The sequence below is a fragment of the Oreochromis aureus genome, linkage group 16 (genome assembly GCF_013358895.1).
Source record: "Oreochromis aureus strain Israel breed Guangdong linkage group 16, ZZ_aureus, whole genome shotgun sequence".
NCBI classification, from domain to species: domain Eukaryota; kingdom Metazoa; phylum Chordata; class Actinopteri; order Cichliformes; family Cichlidae; genus Oreochromis; species Oreochromis aureus.
In genome coordinates, this window is record NC_052957.1 from 81,399 (window position 1) to 95,878 (window position 14,480).

General features: G+C 49.6%; 1 protein-coding gene across 1 annotated transcript in view; it reads right to left on the reverse strand.

Annotated features, from left to right (window-relative positions):
* The window catches only part of LOC116316797 (kinesin heavy chain-like), a 64,016-nt gene that overhangs the window by 19,862 nt on the left and 29,674 nt on the right, over positions 1-14,480 (reverse strand). The window contains exons 22-23 of the mRNA XM_039599579.1: positions 7,935-8,006; positions 7,532-7,636 (exon numbers count right to left, since the gene is read on the reverse strand). Of these exons, the coding sequence (XP_039455513.1) occupies positions 7,532-7,636; positions 7,935-8,006 (177 nt within the window). The remainder of the gene's footprint in view (positions 1-7,531; positions 7,637-7,934; positions 8,007-14,480) is intronic.

The window sequence follows — 14,480 nt, forward strand, 5'->3', positions numbered from 1 at the left end:
AGAATTATTAGGCAAGTTGTATTTTTGAGGAATAATTTTATTATTGAACAACAACCATGTTCTCAATGAACCCAAAAAACTCATTAATATCAAAGCTGAATGTTTTTGGAAGTAGTTTTTAGTTTGTTTGTAGTTTTAGCTATTTTAGGGGGATATCTGTGTGTGCAGGTGACTATTACTGTGCATAATTATTAGGCAACTTAACAAAAAACAAATATATTGTGGTGGACCACTGGAGGGCTCCACTCACACCCAGTCCTCAGGAAGTGTTGTTGTTATGTTTTGGAGGGAAAAGAGTTCAGTTCTGTGGTGATGAGAATAAACGACGAGTGTTAATCGAGAGCTCTCGTGTCATCTGTGTTTACCTCCACATTGGTGACCCCTGACTCGAACATGCTGCAGTCCGATGGTGGCACCGACTCCACTCTGGATGCATCAGCAGCCGCCAGCCCTCTGCCTCCGGCTGCGGCTGCGTTTGCTGTGCCGCTCGAGCTGCCAGACTTTTGGCTTCACGATCCCCCGTCGTGGTTCGTGCACGTGGAGGCTCAGTTCGCCCTTCATGGCATCTCGGCTGACGACACGAAATATCACCAGGTGGTGGCCTCTCTCGACCCGCTAGCCACCCGTCGTGCGTTGCCTCTCCCCCGGGACCCACCTGCCCGAGGGAAGTACGCCGCCCTTAAGGAGCTGCTTCTTCAGCGCTATGCCCTCTCCGACGCAGAGCGAGCCGAGAAGCTCCTCTCCCTCTCAGGCCTGGGTGGCGGTACGGCTCTCGAACTGATGGAGCGCATGCTGTCCTTTCTCGGTCCGGACGACGGGGATTCCTGTTCGCCCCATCTTCCTCCGACAGCTGCGGCGGCCGTGAGAGCTGGCCTCGCCAACTCTCCACTTCTGGGCACGAAGGATTATCGCTCCCTGGCTGAGGGGCGGATCGTATTCTCTTGGCTACCCGTGCTTTCCACGATCACGACCTAGTTCCAGCCTCGCCTCCTACTTCCCCGCTGACCTGCCCCGACGTGTCCGCTCCTTCGCTGGCGGCAAAGGTCGCGGCACAGCCACACTGCGGACGGGACCTCTGTTTCTACCATCAGCGTTTTGGCCCCAGAGCGTGCCGCTGTTTGCTGCCTTGTGTTTTTCCTACCCTGGGACACGGGACCCGACAGCGCGCTGTAGTGGCCGCGACCGCTGGCGACAAAGAAAAGCTGCTCTTCATAGAAGACTCGCGCTCCGGGTCGACTCCGGCTCACAGAAGAGCCTCCTTCCCCCGTCCGGCGCCGACAGTTTAGCAGCGGGCTGCGGACCGCAGCTCATTGCGGCTAATGGCTCGTTCGGGGAAAGGTTCGTGACTGTTTGTTTTCATGGTCGGGATTTCCAATGGACCTTTGTTGTTGCCGCTAGCTCTGTTCCTATTTTGGGCGCTGATTTTCTTTGTGCTCACGGACTGCTGGTCGATGTCGCTAACAGACGCTTAATCGACGCCCAGTCTTTTTCTTCAGTGCCCTGTTTCACTCGCGCCATCGAGCCCCTGAATCGGGCTAATTTGGTGACTTCTGGGAATGTTTTTTCAGCGTTTGCTCTCTGAGTTCCCTTCACTGACTGTTCCTAATTTCTCAAACACGGCAACGAAGCACGGGGTTGAACATTATATTCGACGGTCGGTCCCCGGTGCGCCGCAGCGCGCCGCCGACGACCCCGCGAAACTCTCCGTCGTCGCTCGGGAAGAGTTTGCCGCCATGGAGCGCCTCAGCATTGTGCAGCGTTCGAATAGTGCCTGGGCCTCTCCGCTACACATGGTGCCCAAGTCCGACGGTCGGTGGCGGCCGTGTGGGGATTTTCGCCGTTTGAATAATGTCACGGAAGCGACCGTTACCCCATTCCCCACATACAGGATTTTTCCGCCCACCTCGCCGGCACCTCGATTTTTTCTAAAATTGACTTAGTGCAGGGGTATCACCAGGTTCCCGTCGGCGCTACCAAGACGTCCCGAAAACTGCCGTTATTACCCCTTTCGGCCTGTTTTAATTTTTGCTCATGCCGTTCGGCCTGAAAGGCGCCGCCCAGACTTTTCAGCGGTTGATGGACTCTGTCTTGCGCGGGCTGCCTTTCGTCTTCGTGTACCTTGACGATATATTGGTGGCCAGCTGTTCTGAGAGTCAGCGCGCGTCACATTTTGCGTCAGGTTTTCCAGCGCTTGGCGCACACGGCCTGATCGTCAACCCTCCAAGTGCCAGTTCGGCTTGCCGGTTCTGGATTTCTTGGGCCACCGCATTTCCGCTGACGGTGTGGTTCCGTTGCCGGACAAGGTCCGGGCCGTTTCGGCTTTTCCGCGTCCTGCGTCCGTTAAAGCGCTGCAGGAGTTCTTGGGGATGATGAATTTCTACAACCGCTTTCTCCCCAGAGCCGCGCACCTGCTGCAGCCTCTCTATGCTGCCTTGAAGAGTAAAACTGCTAAGGACCCGATTGATTGGCTCCCTGAACGCATCCAGGCGTTTTCTGATGCTAAGGCCGCGCTGGCAAACGCCGCCCTGCTTGCCCACCCGTTTCCATCGGCGGAGATCGCGTTGACCACCAATGCGTCGGACGTGGCGGTGGGCGCAGTTTTGGAGCAGCGGGTCTCCGGTGTCTGGCAACCGCTTGCCTTTTTCAGTCGCACGCTTAGGGACAGTGAGCGCAAATATAGCGTTTTTGACAGGGAGTTGCTGGCCCTGCACCTTGCGACCCGGCATTTTCGTTTTTTTCTCGAGGGTCGGAGTTTCACCGCGTACGTTGATCATAAACCCTTGACATTCGCGATGTCCAAGGTCTCTGACCCATGGAGCGGGCGCCAGCAGCGCCAGCTGGCAGCCATTTCCGAGTTCACAACTGACATTCAGCACGTGGCTGGTAAGTCCAACTGCGTGGCCGACTGTCTATCCCGGCGCTGGTTTCTCCCGTTTACGTTGGCATAGACTTTGGACGCTATGGTCGCTGATCAACGGGCAGACCCGGACGCCCTTGCCCTTCGGTCTGAGCAGGACGGGCCTTGTACTGGAGGACAGACCCGTGTGGAACGGCGGGCCTAGCCTGCTGTGGACGTTTCCACCGGCCGACCACGCCCTGTAGTTCCACTTTCGTGGCGTCGTCGCGTTTTCGACTCCGTACACGCCCTCTCTCATCCAGGCGTCCGGGCCTCGGTCAAGCTGGTCAGCTCTAGGTTCGTTTGGCCGGGCCTTCGTAAATCGGTGAAAGAATGAGCAGCGGCGTGCATCCCATGCCAACGCGCTAAGATCCATAGGCACACACAGGTGCCCCTCGAATCCTTCCGCGTTCCAGGGAGGCGTTTTGATCATGTACATGTGGATCTGGTTGGTCCCCTGCCGCAGTCACAAGGTTTCACCCACCTTTTGACTGTGGTCGACCGCACAACCCGCTGGCCTGAGGCGATGCCTCCGGCGTCCACTACAGCAGCAGCAGTGGCCAGGGCATTTTTGTCAACGTGGGTTTCGCGTTTCGGTCCCCCTGCCGACATCACCTCAGACAGGGGCCCCCAGTTCGCTTTTCGAGCTTTGGTCTGCCATGGCTGATGGCCTGGGCATCAAGGTCCACCGAACCACTGCGTACCACCCGCAGGCCAACGGGATGTGCGGCGTTCCACCGGTCGCTTAAGGCCGCGTTCCGTGCTTCTCTCACAGATGGCAACTGGGTTGACCGCCTCCCATGGGTTTTACTGGGGTTGCGCTGCGTGGTTAAAGAAGACCTCGGGGTTTCCCGGCTGAACTTGTCCTCGGTCAGCCCCTCCGGGTCCCTCGGGGAATTCTTGCCCGAGAGCCACCCCGTGCTTCGCTCCCTCTGTGCTGTCTCTCCGTCCCCCAAGAGACTCGTTTTCTCTTCCTGGCCCAGTGCACCATTGTCTGCCCGACACCTTTGTTCCGAGGTCGTTGGACTCTTCGCAGTTTGTTTTCGTCAGGCATGACGCTCATAGGCCTCTGCTGCGTCCACTGTATGACGGCCCCTTTAGGGTTATTCAACCGGGCCGGAAGCATTTCCTTTTGGACTTTGGGGGTCGTCAGGAGACTGTTTCTATTGACAGACTTAAGCCGGCACATGTGCTGCAGGATGATCAGTTGGTGCCGGCTCAGGCCCCCCGCCGTGGCCGCCCGCCTTCCACTGGACTGGACAACCCTGCTTCTTCCTCTGGGAGCACCCCCCACCTGGCAGGGCCCGAGCTATCTTCAGCTTCTCCTGGCCGCCCATGCCAGCCTGGTCCTCAGGCACGTTTCCCCTCAGCCAGCTCTCCACCTCCCCGGTTCAGCCGTTCTGGCCGTTTGATTAAGACAAGGGTTCTGGACTAGGGGATGACCCTACTGGGTGTTCGGGGGGGGCATGTGTGGTGGACCACTGGAGGGCTCCACTCACACCCAGTCCTCAGGAAGTGTTGTTGTTATGTTTTGGAGGGAAAAGAGTTCAGTTCTGTGGTGATGACAATAAACGACGAGTGTTAATCGAGAGCTCTCGTGTCGTCTGTGTTTACCTCCACAATATACCCATTTCAATTATTTATTTTTACCAGTGAAACCAATATAACATCTCCACATTCACAAATATACATTTCTGACATTCAAAAACAAAACAAAAACAAATCAGTGACCAATATAGCCACCTTTCTTTGCAAGGACACTCAAAAGCCTGCCATCCATGGATTCTGTCAGTGTTTTGGTCTGTTCACCATCAACATTGCGTGCAGCAGCAACCACAGCCTCCCAGACACTGTTCAGAGGTGTACTGTTTTCCTCCTTGTAAATCTCACATTTGATGATGGACCACAGGTTCTCAATGGGGTTCAGATCAGGTGAACAAGGAGGCCATGTCATTAGTTTTTCTTCTTTTATACTCTTTCTTGCCAGCCACGCTGTGGAGTACTTGGACACGTGTGATGGAGCATTGTCCTGCATGAAAATCATGTTTTTCTTGAAGGATGCAGACTTCTTCCTGTACCACTGCTTGAAGAAGGTGTCTTCCAGAAACTGGCAGTAGGACTGGGAGTTGAGCTTGACTCCATCCTCAACCCGAAAAAGGCCCCACAAGCTCATCTTTGATGATACCAGCCCAAACCAGTACTCCACCTCCACCTTGTTGGCGTCTGAGTGGGACTGGAGCTCTCTGCCCTTTACCAATCCAGCCACGGGCCCATCCATCTGGCCCATCAAGACTCACTCTCATTTCATCAGTCCATAAAACCTTAGAAAAATCAGTCTTGAGATATTTCTTGGCCCAGTCTTGACGTTTCAGCTTGTGTGTCTTGTTCAGTGGTGGTCATCTTTCAGCCTTTCTTACCTTGGCCATGTCTCTGAGTATTGCACACCTTGTGCTTTTGGGCACTCCAGTGATGTTGCAGCTCTGAAATATGGCCAAACTGGTGGCAAGTGGCATCTTGGCAGCTGCACGCTTGACTTTTCTCAGTTCATGGGCAGTTATTTTGCGCCTTGGTTTTCCACACGCTTCTTGCGACCCTGTTGACTATTTTGAATGAAACGCTTGATTGTTCGATGATCACGCTTCAGAAGCTTTGCAATTTTAAGACTGCTGCATCCCTCTGCAAGATATCTCACTATTTTTGACTTTTCTGAGCCTGTCAAGTCCTTCTTTTGACCCATTTTGCCAAAGGAAAGGAAGTTGCCTAATAATTATGCACACCTGATATAGGGTGTTGATGTCATTAGACCACACCCCTTCTCATTACATTGATGCACATCACCTAATATGCTTAATTGGTAGTAGGCTTTCGAGCCTATACAGCTTGGAGTGAGACAACATGCATGAAGAGGATGATGTGGACAAAATACTCATTTGCCTAATAATTCTGCACTCCCTGTAGTTCTGAGCGTGAAACAATGGGACTCAGCTTAGCAATATTTTTTAAATTATAAAAACAGGAGCGAACCAATAAATTAGCATGAGTGTCCAAAGTCAGAGCTGAGTCAAAAGTAGGGATGGGTACCGGTAATGGCACCGGTTCTGACATAAACGGTAGTAACCACACCGAAAAGCAGCGCACATTTCGGTGCTTTATTTCGGTGGGTTTTTTTTACTGAGATGTCATACACTTTGGATTCTAGCCAATCATTTTACTTTTGCAAGCGTAGTAGGCGGGCCCAGGTACGTACGTTCTTTTAGAGCAGAGCTACAGATTAAAAATGCCCAAGGCGAAGCGGTCAAAAGTCTGGCTGTACTTCACAGCAAAAGATGCAAACTCAGCAGCCTGCAACAAGTGCTTTAAGCTGATACTGTGCAAAGGAGGTAACTCCTCGAATCTGATGAAACACCTGGTGACGCATAGCGTTTTTTTAAAAGCCGAGAAATGCACCGTATTTGATAGCTTGCTGCGAGACCTCACGCCGTGCACATCTACTGCAGGTGGGTTGCCTGTTATCGGACCCGGAGTTAGCAACATCCCCCAAAAACCCGAAGAGTAGAGTCCTGGCCCCTAGCCCTGTCAGCGTAGCAGAAATGATGACGGATGATGATGGCAGCAGCAGCCGTTCTCCTCTGCGTGAGTAGCTTCATGTTGTTCGTGTGTAATTAACGTTGAGTACGCTAACCACGTTATTACATTAATGCATGTAAGGTGAACTAGCAAACACTGTCATAGTTACATGCGGCTGTCTTCTTGTTTGATGGCAGATACTCCCTTCACCCTGGCCAAAAAGGCTAAAATGACCAAAGAAAAAGTGGGAAAAAGCTAAACATGAGAGGTTTTTGGACAAAGTTTGTGTTTTTCCATTGTTTAAGCACTGCTTCCAGCCAAGAGTGAGACCATATATGCCCTATAGCTGCAGAAAAGGCTAACATTGTTATCTTTTTACAAAAAAACAGTTAAACATGAGAGGTTTTTGGACAAAGTTTGTGTTCTCCATTCTTTAAGCACCGGTTCGAGCACCGTTTAAGCACCGGCACCATTTCAAAAGTACCGGTTTGGTACTGGTATCGGATAAAACCGAAACAATACCCATCCCTAGTCAAAAGTTACACCAAGGTTCCTGATAGAAGGTTTTGCAAATGTAGTGAGAGGGCCTAACTTTTCCATAACCAAAGGTACCAATTTTTGGGGATTACTTATTACTGAAAAATAGTAACACTGTTAATAACGCTGTTACTTGTAACGCCGTTATTCACATCACTGCCCAAGTGTCCACCTTATCGTAGGACTTAGTGTCCCTTCACCTTGAAGCTTCTACACTGTCTACACATCTAAATTCTTAAGCTTTTATGCACTATTATACCTGGGAGACGCCTTCTCATTCACATGGTCACACAGAGGATCACAGCTGGAGACACAAGCTTCACTGTAGGATCTGTACTCTGTTATATTTCAAGAAATAATTGCCAACAAACACAACATCACCAAACATCCAATCACAGAGCAACCTGTCAATGACAGACCCACACTAAAGATCCGGGTTTTAAAAACTGAAACACAAACTTCCAATGCGGGAGACACCAGTTGAGGGTGACCCTGTGGGTAGGGCTTAGAGACCAGGTGAGAATCACTTACCTGTTTGTGGACCCTGCTGAGCTGCTCCAAGTTATTTTCTAAGAAGACGATCCTCTGTCTCTGAGCCAAACTGCCACCAGCCTCATCGCTGTCATTCTCTGAACTCTGATCATGACAATAACACATCAGACTTTATCACTGGACAGACAGAAACACACACACACGCACGCACACAAAATGGACTGAGGCAGATCAGATACGTTAACATCAGTGGAAATGCAATGTCGCAATGGTACTCTTTAAACTTTATTAAATTTGAATGTAAATAAGCTGGAAAATGATAAATGAGCTTATTGTAAACCTGGAGCAGCGACAGCATTCAAAGCAGGAAGTGACATCAGCGATTGTGTGAAGAATCAAAGCTCTGCTCCTCTGAAAAAGTAAAGCTACTTTTTATTCTTACATTCTTGATTCGAGCTCCGATGTCGTCGATGAAGAGTTTGCGAAGGTTGTTGAGCATCTGCAGCTCTTTGGCCTGTTGGAGGAAACAGAGACTCAGCTGGTCTCACATCAGCACTAAGAGACTTAATGATTTTGCTTCTGTACATCATCACAGAGGAAACCAAGCATCCAGCATGTGACTGAAGAGTAGACGTCCAGACATTTAACAAAAGTATACCCAGGAACTAAACACTACTCACGCTCTCCACAGCACCACCATTTGTGTTGAGGTCTGTGTGGTGATCTTTGCCGGGCCTCCTGAAATCACTCTCTCTTTCATTTTGTCCACATTGATGGTGACTTTTGGATCTACACCACACTTCAAGCTGTCCATTCTGTAAACGGACTGAACACCGTAACTGATGGGACCGATCACTGTCATGTCATCTGGAAACTTTACAATGTGGTTGGTGCTGGATCTGACTGTACTGTTTAGACTGTAAACAGTCTAAACAGCAGCGAGCTCAGGACACACCCCTGATGTGCTCACTGAGATGGTTTTTCATCTATGGCTGCCATTTTGAATTCAATATCCTGCTCCTCACATACAAGGTCTTAAATAATCAGGCCCCATCTTATCTTAATGACCTTGTAGTACCATATCACCCTATTAGAGCACTTCGCTCTCACACTGCAGGCTTACTTGCTGTCCCTAGAGTATTTAAAAGTAGAATGGGAGGCAGAGCCTTCAGTTTTCAGGCCCCTCTTCTGTGGAACCAGCTTCCAGTTTGGATCCAGGAGACAGACACTATCTCTACTTTTAAGATTAGGCTTCCATCAATTCAATTCAGGATGTAGAATTCATGACTGTGAAATGTCTCTCATTCTATTCACCTTGTCAGTTTTTGGAGATGTTCGTCATAGCAGCCTACATAGCACCGCATGCTAATGCTAACAACGCACTGAAGGAGCTACACAATAATACCAGCTCGCTTCAGAATAAGCACCTGGAAGGTTTTTAGGTAGTGGCTGGGGATTTTAACCACTTAAACCTGACACACGCAGTATGTGGAGGGGCATCAAGTGCATCACTGACTACAAAACCAGGGATACACAATGCCCCAGGGACCCTTCTCTGCCTGAGGCTCTCAACCGTTTCTACGCTCGCTTTGAGGACCCTAACACGCACCGCCCCCCAGCATCAGACTCTCTCCACCACCTGATGGAGAAACCCTCAGTGTGACAGCAGCTGAAGTGAAGAGGATCCTCAAGAGGATTAACCCCCGCAAAGCTGCCAGCCCAGACAACATCCCCGGGCAGGTTTTGAGGAACTGCGCTGATCAGCTCTCTGAGGTCCTGACAAACATTTTTAACTCCTCCCTCATCCAGGCAGCTGTCCCCACCTGTATGAAGACCGCCACCATCATCCCAGTCCCCAAGAGCTCTGCTGCGACAGGTCTAAATGGCTATCAGCCAGTAGCCTTCATGCCGATCGTCACGAAATGCTTTGAGAGGCTGATTATGGCCCACCCTCAGTGTCATTTCAGACCCACATCAGTACGCCTACCGCAAGAATCTATCCACAGAAGATGCCATCTCTTCTGTGGTTCACACCACTCTCACCCACCTGGAGCAGAAGAATTCCTACGCCCATTGCTCTTCATGGACTTCTCATCTGCCCTCAAAACAATGATCCCGCAGATACTCGTCGATAAATTACTGACTCTTGGACTGAGCTCCTCTCTTTGTTACTGGGTTCTGGACATCCTGACCAACAGATCACAGTCTGTGAGGATCCACAACGTCTCCTCATCTTCCAGAGTCCTCAGCACTGGCTCCCCTCAGGGCTGTGTGCTAAGTCCCCTCCTGTTCACACTGCTCACCCAACCACCCAGGCTGTCATACTGTAAGGTTTGCGGACGACACAGCTGTGGTTGGTTGCATCACAAACAATGATGAGAACGGCTACAGGAAAAACAACACTTCCAGCCTGATCAGGAAGGCTCACCAGAGGCTGTACTTGCTGAGGAGGTTGAAGCGTGCAGGACTTGAGAGCTCAGTCCTCATCTCCTTTTAGAGATGTGCGGTGGAGAGTGTTCTGTGCTCTGGCATCAACGTGTGGCACAGAAACTGCACTAAGGCAGAGAGGAAAGCTCTACAGAGGGTGGTGAAGGCTGCAGAGAGTGGTCAGAGGCAGCCTCCCAACCGTCACAGACATATACACCTCCAGATGCAGGAAGAGGGCCACCTGTATCATGAAGGCCCCCACTCACCCAGCACACTCACTCTTTGTCCCGCTCCCCTCAGGCAGGAGGCTGAGGAGCATTAAATGCAAAACCACCTGAGAAGCAGCTTCATTCCAGAAGCTGTGAGACTTCTCAGTGCATAAATGTACAAGAACTGCTACTGTAGCACCTTAATCACTACTGACACTTACTGACACCGTTACTTGATCAATGCTGGACATCATGCCCTTTGCTGCTAAAGTATTTATACCTATATTCTATTCCATTCCTTACTCCATAATTGGTACTCAGGTTGTTGCACTCTATTTATTGTATTATTTTATTATTTGTTATTCTGTTTTGTTTTAAAAAATGTTTATATTTATTTATTACTTTTTAAAAATTCTGTTTCTTCGTTATTCTGTTTTTTTTTCGCTCCGGGACCATGTGTACATAATTTTGTTCCACCTCATGTAAACATGATGCGAATGACAATAAAGGTCCTTGAATCCTTGAAAACTTTCCTTCAGGTGACCCTGAATCCTCCCTTAGTTATGCTGCAATAGGTGTAGGCAGCTGGGTGTTTCTTCTTCACTCACTATGGTCGTGTCCAAATTCATGGGCCTACCCGACCTCGGAAGGTCGGGTAGGCCGGAAGTAAACAGCTGTGAAATTGGACAGTCTAACCTTCAGATTAGCGTCACCGCTGTCTCGGTGGAGTTTAATAAACTCAGCCGTCTGCTCCTTGCTATCTAAAATATAACAGGACACTGGTGTAAATTCTCGACCAGCTCACACTTCTGTTTAATCAGTTTTCTGTTTGACGTTTATTCAGCTGTGTGAAAACCACCCACAGGAATTAATAAAGTTTTATTTTATCTAATCTAATCGAATAACTTTAATCTCAGCCAAACCGATTTACTCCGGAACAAATAAAACACTAAAAAAGCCAAATAATAACATGTTTAGGTTATCTGAGTTACTTATACATTATGTTTAACCTGAGTAGTGAAAGACCGCGGGGATCAGAAAACGATGTGCCGGGAGTTGTGCCGAGAGTTGTGCCGTTCTTGGCGGCTCTAGTGACCCTCGAGCTCCCAGCTAGCTATCGAGCTGGTGGGTAACAGACGGAGACGTCTGTTACCTCTGCTTTTGCAAATATGTGATATCTTGATAACCCGAGCAGATATTTGAAGTTTACACAGCTACATTCTCGCCTGACAATATGTTAAAAGTTTATTTTGTGACCCACAAAGAGTAATAAGAGGTAATATTAAAACTTAGTAGCGGCCGCCATTGCTGGAAACTGGAATTGGCTGGGCCGCGCTTTGAATTCTGGGATATGGTGGGCCACGAAGGACACATCCGACCCATCCTTCAAATTCAGGGAAAAGGAGGACGCATTTGTCGGCTGCATTCGGAGGAGTCTACGAATTTGGACAGCCTTCGGCACGTCGTTGTGACGTAATCGGTCTACAAATGCGGCCTCAGGAGGATGCAGCCCATGAATTTGGACACGACCTATGTGTTAACAGACCTCTCTGCACTGAATCATACTTCTTATTAATCTCTGTCTCTCTTCCACAGCATGTCTCTATCCTGTCTTCCTTCTCTCACCCCAACCAGTCGCAGCAGATGGCCCCGCCCCTCCCTGAGCCTGGTTCTGCCGGAGGTTTCTTCCTGTTAAAAGGGAGTTTTTCCTTCCCACTGTCGCCAAAGTGCTTGCTCATAGGGGGTCATATGATTGTTGGGGTTTTCTCTGTATGTATTATTGTAGGGTCTACCTTACAATATAAAGTGCCTTGAGGTGACTGTTGTTGTGATTTGGTGCTGTATAAATAAAACTGAATTGAATTTTGTCAGGAAGCTGAGAACCCAGTTGCAGGTTGCAGTGTCCACACCTGGAAGCATCATGTTTCCACCAGCTGCTGTGGGATGATTGTGTTAAAAGTGGTTGAAGTCAATGACTCTGGAATAGGTTTTCTTCCTCTCCAGGTGTGACAGCATAAGGTGGAGGGTGGTGGAGATGGTATCCTCTGTGGATAGACTGGTTCTGTATGCAAATTGAAGGGTATCCAGGTTTATTGGGAGAATGTCCTTGATGTGCTTCAAAAACAGCTGCTCAAAGCATTTACTCACAATTGGTGTGAGGGCCACGGGTCTAAGGTTATTTAAGCAGGCTAGGTTTGCTTTCTTTGGGACTGATAATGGTGCTTCTTGATGCATGCCAATCATCCAGGTAAGTAAATCTCCAAAAGTTGATTCTGTTCATCTGGACGTTTTCAGTGGGAGAAACGTTTCGTCACTCATCCAGGTGACTTCTTCAGTCTCAGCTGACTGCAGGTTTCCCCAATCTTATAAACAGTACATTTGCATAATGACTGAAACCAGCCCACTGAAGGAACTATGGGCTGGGAGGTCAGTTCCTTGATCATTAATATACAAATTCTCATGACCATTGATCAACAAACACTGATCAATGTCCATGAGTCCCATTCACAGAGAGTTGGGGAATGGCTGCAATCACAGCATTGTAAGATGGCGACAGATGTACCCGATTCAGAAATGGTCTTTCCCCAAAACCCCAAAACATGCTGCGCCAAAAATTGGTCCACCCCAAGGATCGGGTCCCGCGACACAAACTGAGTAACATAGTGTACGCTGTTAAGAACCAGAGGATTGCCAGGATTTATAAATCGGGGAAACCAAACAACCTCTGGCTAAGAGGATGGCACAACACAGAAGAGCTACCTCGTCAGGCCAGAACTCTGCAGTCTATTTACACCTACAGGCCAGTGGACACTCTTTCAATGATGAGGATTTACACATCCTGGGCAGGGAGGAACGCTGGTTTGAGGGCGGAGTCAAGGAGGCCATTTACGTGAAAAGGGAAAGACCATCTCTGAATCGAGGAGGGGGCCTAAGGGTACATCTGTCACCATCTTACAATGCTGTGATTGCAGCCATTCCCCAACTCTCTGTGAATGGGACTCATGGACATTGATCAGTGGTTATTGATCAATGGCCATAAGAATTTGTATATTAATGATGTAGGAACTGACCTCCCAGCCCATTGTTGGTCAGTGGGCTGATTTCAGTCATTATTTAGCCTCCAACAACATCAGGTCCGCAATGTGTTCAGAGCAGTGAATCAGAGGAAAGCTGCTGGCCCCGACGGAATACCTGGTAGAGTGCTCAAAGCCTGTGCCGACCAGCTGGCTCCTGTGTTCACCAGACTATTCAACCTCTCCCTGACACATGCCACTGTCCCTCACTGCCTGAAATCATCAACAATAGTCCCAGTCCCCAAGTCCACCACCATCAGTAGCCTCAGCGACTACAGACCCATCGCACTGACTCCAGTGGTTGCAAAGTGCTTTGAGAAGCTGGTCCTAAAACAAAGGACTGCCTCCCACCCAGCTTCGACCCCCACCAGTTTGCCTACAGGGCAAACAGGTCCACAGAGGATGCAATTTCCACTGCTCTCCACTCTGCTCTGCATCACCTGGAGAATCCTGGGACATCAGTAAGGATGCTCTTTGTTGATTACAGCTCGGCCTTCAATACTATCATCCCAGACATTCTTATAGACAAGCTGGTAAACTTGGACTTCCCCCCCCTCCACATGTGCATGGATCAAAAACTTCCTCAGAGACCGTTCACAATCAGTCAAGGTTGGCAACCAGCAATCATCCACCCTGTCGCTCACCACTGGCTCACCACAGGGATGTGTGCTGAGTCCACTATTATACACCATCTACACCAGTGACTGCACCCCTACGCACCCCTGCAACATCATCATCAAATTTGCAGACGACACCACCCTGATGGGGCTCATCACCAACGATGATGACACCGCCTACAGGGATGAGGTCCAGCGGCTGTCAGAATGGTGTAACTACAATAACCTCACCCTAAACACCAAGAAAACCAAGGAAGTGGTCATGGACTTCCGCAAAACAAGGACTGATCCTCTCCCCCCCTCCATAAAAGGTGACTATGTGGAGAGGGTGTCCTCCTTTAAGTTCCTCGGCACCCACATATCCGAGGACCTATCCTGGTCCACAAACACTTCAGCCCTAGTAAAGAAAGCCCAGCAGCGCCTCCATTTCTTGAGGGTTCTGAGATGGAACAGGCTGCAGACTGAACTCCTAGTGTCCTTCTACCGTGCCACTATCGAGAGTGTGCTGGTGCACACCATCCCTGTGTGGTACGCTGGTTGCACAACAGCTGACAAGAAGAGACTACAGAGGATCATCAGAACTGCAGAGAAGGTGATCGGCTGTCCACTCCCCTCCCTGGACTTAAGCCAGCTCAAGATGTCTCTCCAGAGCCAGGGCGAT